The 8075-nt window shown below is 50.4% G+C and overlaps 1 protein-coding gene across 2 annotated transcripts; it reads right to left on the bottom strand.

The window, feature by feature from the left end:
• Positions 1-3028: 3028 nt before the first annotated feature.
• Positions 3029-7691, bottom strand: RPL38 (ribosomal protein L38). Of its 2 annotated transcripts, none has more exons than XM_069952443.1 (5): positions 7614-7691; positions 7424-7448; positions 5729-5789; positions 4359-4481; positions 3029-3100 (listed from the first exon to the last, which is right to left on the bottom strand). In XM_069952443.1, the coding sequence occupies exons 2-5, from the start codon at positions 7424-7426 to the stop codon at positions 3075-3077; spliced, it is 213 nt and encodes a 70-aa protein (XP_069808544.1). In that variant the 5' UTR covers positions 7427-7448; positions 7614-7691; the 3' UTR covers positions 3029-3074. The 2 variants fall into 2 exon arrangements, with proteins under 2 accessions (XP_069808544.1, XP_069808545.1); XM_069952444.1 differs by having other exon boundaries at positions 7537-7617.
• Positions 7692-8075: the final 384 nt, after the last annotated feature.

Raw genomic sequence — 8075 nt, 5'->3', positions numbered from 1 at the left:
GTACCTTCGAAAGGAATAGCACAAAGTTTAGTCTTTGAAAGGTTATCCCCTTGCCAACTTTTCAACCATAGAGCTCTCCTAGAGGAGTTGGTTAAGGCTGCAGCCTTGGCCGCAAACCGGACTGACTCAGCTGAAATATCCACCAGGTAGGCCGTAGCTAACTTAAGCATGGGAACAGAGGAGAGTAACTCTTCTTTGGAGGTCTTATCTTCAATGCGTTTTTCTAATTCTTCCAACCAAAGAAAAAGGGACCTGGCCACTGTAGTAGCAGCAATGTTAGGATTTATTGCGGCAGCTGAGGCATCCCAGGATCTGCGCAATAGACTGTCCATCTTGCGGTCAATAGGATCCTTTAATTGGGAAGCATCCTCAAAGGGGAGGGATGTCTTTTTAACAACCTTAGCGACCTGGATGTCTATTTTTGGAGATTCAAGCCAAAGTTTAGTGTCCTCTTCCTCGAAGGGGAACCTAGACCTGAATTCTTTAGGGATAAATAATCGTTTCTGGTTCTTTCCATTCGTCCAAAATCATATTTTTGATACTTTCATGGACGGGAAAGGCACGTTTCCTTTCAGGTCTAAGGCCTGCAAACATAGCATCTTGTTTGGTAATTTGTTCTTCTATGTCCGTAATGTCCATAGCCTTCCTTACAGCATTAAGTAAAATGTCTATCTTCGAGTGAAAAATAAAACTTTTTTGCCTCTTCAACCGGAGGATCTCGAGTTTGCTGGAAAGATCCTTCCACACTAACCACCGCAGACTCGACATCCTCAGAATCAGAGTCCGATATAATGATGCGCCTAGCTCTTTTGGCAGGGGGCTCATATATAGGTATAGGTGCGGGTTGATTAGTTAGGGCTGCTGAGAGCGAGGATCTAACTTCCTCGTTGATGGCCTCTTTTAGTTGCTGTAATAAGGAGGGAGACTCCTGTTGAACCACTCTGGCAGTGCAGGCTCTGCAGAGGGGTTTATCATAGCTGTCCGATAGTTTGATGTTACACATGGGACATCTCTTTGTTATAAGCTTGTGCTTTCCATGGGGGTCCTTGTCTCCCTAAGGGGATAGAGAAGGACCCAGTAAGCTTATATATATTTAAAGGTAAATGAACCCCCCCCCCCCCCCCCCGGGGGACAGGTACTCACTGGGCTACCAGAGGACTCGTGCTCCGCAGAGTCAGAGCGGGCTCCTTCCATGCTGACAAGCAGCAAACAAGTGAGCCAAGCTTACCTAAATAGCAGACCCCAGATCAGCTGGTTGAACGTGGCGCCAACGAGCACATCCCCGCCCTCCTCATCCTCTGAACGCTTCCGATGGGCACCATCTTGGGGGAGGAGCTTCCGGTCCCAGCATTCCATGCGGCACATACGCGTGACGTCAGACGCTGCGCACGTCGCCGGGACCGGAAGAGACCAGGGGAAACACCATGTGCGCCCGAGGACTGGCCGCAGCGTCCATGCTGCACCCCTGCTGCTTAAACTCCTGGAGCGCGGCAGCGGGGGTATTTTCGGGACCGGAAGGCAGCCAGGACACCACGATCCGGTGCAGGAGAGTAACGGGGGACCTCGGAGGAGCGACCCGGCCTGCCTGGCAAGTAACACTGATCCAGTCTGCCAGCCCCCTGGACCAGGAGAGTAACAACTCCGTGCTAGTCCTGATAGGAACAGGAAAAACACTGAGGCTTGCCCGGGGAGGGGCCTATTTTAACTTCTCTGTGCTTCCTGTTCCTATTAGGACTAATGGGATCAATCTCCAGGTGGTGCTGTCATGACTGGACGTATTGAAAATACCCCTTTAGGGTGCGTTCACACCTACAGGATCTGCAGTAGATCCGCAGCACATTTGATGGTGCAGATTTAATGTTGTGTTCAGTTATTTAAATGAAATCAGCTGCAGATCCTGTAGGTGTGAACGCACCCTTAAAGGGAATCTGTCAGCACTCTGACACGCCCTAAGTTACTTACAGTGTTAAAGTGACTGTACCACCAGGCCCAGGCTGATGCACTGGTGGCGAGCCGACCCACCCCCAGTGGGAAGAAGCCCCAGCCCCTCCATGACGTGACTCCATTAGAATCAATGGAACCCTGTCATAGAGGGGCTAGGGTTTCCTCCCACTAAGGGTGGGTCAGCCCGCCTCCAGTGCTTCAGCCTGGGCCTGGTGGTACAGTCACTTTAAGTCACAACACCCTACTCAACATGGTACTTGTAGCAGAAAATGTACAATCTTCATTTTCTTCGTGCAACCAAGTATCAAAGAGGAGTCGGGGCTCTCCGGCCACTGTCACACCTTAGTGGTTCTTCCCTCCTTTTGATTACTTCATCTTGGCCTCCAGTTCCCACACTGCGGATGACATGCACGTCCTGTGTCCTAAACTTGTTCGAGCAACGTAGCCAAGAAGAGCAGCGCATACGTGCCAAGCAGGGAAGCTTCAGTCAGTGCCCGGCACTTGAACAAGTTTAGGACACAGGACGTGCGTAACATCGGCGGTGCGGGAATTGGAGGCAAAGATGAAATATTCAAAAAGGAGGAGGGACAAACCACCAAGGATGAGGCGCGACAGAGCGGCACATCCAGAGAACCACAACTCCTCTTCCTGTATAGGGTGGTGTAACATAACACTGTCAGCAACTCGGGTCAGTGCTGACAGTGCTGAGTGCTGACAGATTCCCTTTAAGCTCTGTAGCAAGGCCGGTGTCTTTGGGATATTGCTCGAGCACAATTTCACAACCAGAGTCCTTTCAGGGAAAACGCTTTACAGGGGTGGGTAACACCTTCCCCTATATTCTGTTATATACAAACGTCCGTACAGCAGAAAGATTCCTATGTAACTCAAAGCATCAGTCAGATTTCACACCTACTGGTTTCCATAAGGAACAAGCCGCCTCCAGTGTGGGACCATACAATACAAGGCCAGCATTCTCTGTAGATTACATGGAGAACCGTCAATAGACCAATCACCTACAGAGCCCCTTTAAGTTCACTTATGACCCCTACCCCACTGCTCCCCCAATAACCACAGGACAGCAGGGTTCTTTTTTTTTACATTTTTATTGTACAAGAGGCCAGGAAGAAAATTTACTTCAGTTCTTTCACGGACAGACCTGCAAGAAAGAAGAATCATTAGAGACGTATACTGTTATACACATATCTATATTCATACATGTAGCCTAAATCTGCACAGACACCAACTCAGCAAACGCAAGAGGTCACTTTCCCCTCACACCGCCCTCACGACGATCACTGTATACAAAGAGCTGAAGGGTATCATAGTAATAATCCTAAACAATAGCAGCTCAGTGATGTGACCTCCAGTTTGGTGACAGGTCAGACATCAGGAAGAGGTCTGGGAACCCCAGTAGTTTCAGCCCAGTCTAGACTACTACTAAAAAAATACTATTCGATAGAATGGAACGCACCAATCCTGATCAGCAGAATCTCACTGCAGGATTAGAATCAGAACCAATCAAAACGTTGGACATGTCTGACATTCATAACACTGATGCTATCAGATCACAAACCCCATAGAGAGTTAAGTGTCACATGTGACAAGACCCCTTTAACCCCCTTTTTCGCATTCTCTTTTCCCTCAAAGCGTTAACTTCATTTTCCATGTACAGCGCTGTATCAGGGATTATTGTTACAGAATCTATTGTACTTTATAATGATTTAATGATAAACAGCAAGGAAAAAAAAAAAAAAAAAAATTGGGAAGGGGTTAAATGGGTACTCCAGCCAGGAGGCTTTCTACAATCGCCAGGGAGGGGGTGAAAACTTTCACATTCACCTTCCTTGCTCCAGCGCTGCCGCCCACATCCAGGAAGCTGCCGGACCGGAGTAGCTGAATGTGGGTGGCAGCACTGGAGCAAGGTAGGCAGATGTAATAGCGTAAAGCAGGACCTAAACGGAGCATCCCTTTAAGGTTTGCACAGTGCACTTTACAGTAAAACCAACACTATTGGTCGGTCAGATTACAATGATGCCCATGCACATATTATAAAACTATGCCATGGCACAGTACTGATCAGTGCTATTGGAGCTCTGCACAGACTGAGATGATCACTGATCGGAGTATTATACCTCCGGCAGGCAGAAATCGATCAGGACCCCCATAACCACAATATAGTGCTTCTAATCAATCAGTGACAGGAGCCACTCTTTCCACGGATACATATATCCTGAAACTGTGGGATTTAATGGAGTAATGCAGCCGATTCTCACCCTCTGTGAAGTGACCTCAGGGGTTAAAGGGGAACTCCGGAGAAGTGAGACTGAACCTGAACTGAGTGACGTGAAGGAGTCCGTCTGCAGACAGTTACATTAGACCCTGCATAGGCAGCACATGGCGGGGGTCTCACTCACCAGGAGGAAGGGACTGTTTAAGTTTCTCTGCCTTCTCTTTGTCTGTGATGACCAATGTGTACAGGTACTTGCTGCAGCGAACCTTGAATTTCACATTGTCCTTGTTCTTCTTAATCTTGACAGCTGTGGGGACACCAGAGTGTAAACATACATAGAGACAGGGAGGGTTGTCATAGGGGCAGTTGCTCTGCTTCTCTCTACAGCTGTCAACTAAATCTGACTCTCGTACAAGTCGGATGTACAGGCAGCCGGGAAGGTAGAGCATTATTATTACCACCAGCAGCAGGTCTCAGGATCAAGATCAGTAACAGGAAACACCAGTATCTCTTCAGGGTGCGTTCACACGCACAGGATCCGCCGCAGATTTGATGGCGCAGGATGCTGCGGATCCTGTACGTGTAAACACACCCTTAAAGGTATGGCTGGGCGGTATACCGTGAAAATACCGATACCGTCTCTGGCGTCGGTTAACCGACCTTAACATTGCCAGGACGGTATGTGCGGTATTTTCACTTTCCCCGCCTGAGCCGTGAGCAGTGAAGTGTGACATGACATAGCGCCCCCCTCCGCACCCAGCACGACCCCCCCACCACCCTGTGCGCCGTCTGTGTAGGGATGCCGACATGTCAGAGCATGGCATGACAGCGCCCCCCCCCCCCCTCCGGCTCCGTGCACGGCATGACAGAGCGCGTCATGCTTCCCCACCCGGCCTGTCCCATCAGAGCGCGCTATGCCCTCTTCCATGCACCTGTCCAATCAGAGCTTACCCCCCCCCCCCCAGCACCTGTCCCATGAGAGCGGAGGTAGCGGTAGCACAAGGGAGAGAACCTGTAGAAGATTGTACTGTGATCTGGAGCTGTCACTACCCCGCAGGAAGGAAGCAGCTGCCAGCCCCTGCAGATCCTCTTCCTTGTATGTGCCCAGTGCCGAGGTGCTGGAGCTGCTGTTTCCCCCCAGCCTGTGCGCGGTGCCCCTGTACTGTGCCTATACTGTGTGCCGTGCCCATATAGTGTGCATATACAGTGTGCTGGACCCATATACTCTGCGACAAATAATAATGACTATACACGACATGGCTCAGCCTTGTGTTGCTGCTAAGCGAGTTTTTTCTTCTTCATTTTTGTGAATCAAAATATTGCCACTTAGGCATGGCAAGTGGGTGTGGCTTGCAAAAGGGGAGTGTCAGAATAATCGTTCAATTATCGTTACCGCGGCTACGTGTGCGATAAACAGCGATATTGATTTTGGCCAATATCGCCCAGCCCTACTTAAAGGGTTCACTGCTACAGCTCCTGTCCAGACACTAATGGCAAGCCAGTCCTGTGAGATGAGGTACCAGTCAGCGCAGCCCACAGCTCCCCATTACTTACACTTGGCATCCTTTCTCCTGGCTGTCAACAGGAAATCCTTGATCTCTTCAATTTTGCGAGGCTGAAACATAAAGAGCCAAAACGTCAGACATCACAGCAACCTGGCATCATACGGGCACAACACAACCCACCGGCGATCCTGCATCATATGGGCACAACACGACCCAGCATCATACGGGCACAACCCATCAGCAACCCAGCATAAGGGCACAACACGACCCAGCATCATACAGGCACAACATAACCCACTGGTAACCCAGCATCATACAGGCACAACATAACCCACCAGCGACACTGCATCATAAGGGCACAACACGACCCAGCATCATACGGGCACAACATAACCCATCGGCAACCCAGCATCATACGAGCACGCCATAACCAACCGGCAACCCAGCATCATACGGGCACAACATCACCCACCATTCTACCAGCATCACACATGCATGTTATAATCCTTCAGCACAGAGCCCCAGCAATGTACATGCACATTATAGACCACCAGCTTATGTACTCAGCATCATACGGGCAAACCCTAACCCACCAGCCTACCAGCATGGAGTCCCAGCATTCCAGAGGCACCTCATAACCCATGGCCTAGATACCCAGCATCATACAGGCACATCATAACCCACCAGCCTAGGCTCCCAGCATCATATGGGCACATTATAACCCACATAACCCACCAGCCTAGGCTCCCAGCATCATATGGGCACATTATAACCCACCAGCCTAGATACCCAGCATCATACAGGCACGTCATAACCCACCAGCCTAGATACCCAGCATCATACAGGCACGTCATAACCCACCAGCCTAGGCTCCCAGCATCATACGGGCACGTCATAACCCACCAGCCTAGGCTCCCAGCATCATACGGGCACATCATATCCCACCAGCCTAGGCTCCCAGCATCATACGGGCACATCATATCCCACCAGCCTAGGCTCCCAGCATCATACGGGCACATCATATTCCACCAGCCTAGTCTCCCAGCATCATACGGGCACATCATATCCCACCAGCCTAGGCTCCCAGCATCATACGGGCACATCATATCCCACCAGCCTAGACTCCCAGCATCATACGGGCACATCATATCCCACCAGCCTAGACTCCCAGCATCATACGGGCACATCATATCCCACCAGCCTAGTCTCCCAGCATCATACAGGCACATCATATGCCAGCAGCCTAGTCTCCCAGCATCATACAGGTACATCATATGCCAGCAGTCAGGGTAGGGTCCCAGCCGGCCAGCTACCTGCCATGCTAGAAATTGTGTTGTGAGACCTAATAGGAGCCAAACCTTCATCCCTCCAGTTGTTGCAGAACAATCCCTCCCATCACACCTGAGCACTAGGCATGCTGGGAGTTGTAGTGTCACAACAGCTGGAGGGCCGCAGCTCTGACACCTGTATAATAGTCACATGATCTATAGGTCCAGGAATCCCACCCACATGCCTGCTAACTGGTGGCAATAGCTGCCACACAAACCTACGAATCAGCCCCATCAGGCACTATGACAGGACTACAACCCCCAGCATGCCTCCCTGTAGTGACTGTAAGACTCCACCCATCTGCCCAGTACCACAACTCCCAGCATGTTACACCAGGGACACTTGTATGACTACAACCCCCAGCATCCCCAGTCAGTGATGAGCTAGGCCTCCTATCTCCCTGCACGTTACTCACCATGCTGCAGCCGTAATCCAGAGACCTGAGGAGGAGAAGAGACACAGGCGTCAGCGGGAAGACACAACACACAGAGAATACCCCCGCATCTGCCCCCCTGACCGCCGGCCTACCCCCGGGCGCCTCCGCCCACCTCCCGCCGGGCCCGAACACCGAGGATGGACACAGATCCTCCGCGCCCGGTACTCACCACTGAGCCGCTGGGAACCAAAAAAGAAAGGAGCGTCACTTCCGGATTCCGAGACTTAAACCCCGGACGGCGGCCGGCGAGGGTCAAACCAGAGGAGAAACGCGAAGCTACCCGGAAGTGAACAGGCCGGGCGTCACGTGATCCGTGATGAACACTAGTCTGTGAATATAGGAATAAAGTTATTTGAAATAATGATAATTATAATAATTATTATTACTACTACCACCAACATTTATAGAAATAACCCTTATTTATAGTTAATTCTTTATAGTTTATTTTTCAATTGAGGTACATGTAACAACTTACATTTTTTTTAAGAAGGGGGGGGGGTGCAATATGCCATTGTATTGTAGAATTGTCCCTCTGTGTCCATGGTGCGCAGCTATTCCTCATTCTGGACCAGAGCTGGGCAGTAGTAGAGAACAGTGCGTCACATACTCCTCTCTGCTGTGCCTTGACATA

This window comes from Dendropsophus ebraccatus, chromosome 14 (genome assembly GCF_027789765.1).
Source record: "Dendropsophus ebraccatus isolate aDenEbr1 chromosome 14, aDenEbr1.pat, whole genome shotgun sequence".
In the NCBI taxonomy this organism is placed as follows: domain Eukaryota; kingdom Metazoa; phylum Chordata; class Amphibia; order Anura; family Hylidae; genus Dendropsophus; species Dendropsophus ebraccatus.
Note: the sequence above shows the minus strand (reverse complement) of the source record. Positions and strands in the feature narration are given on the sequence as shown.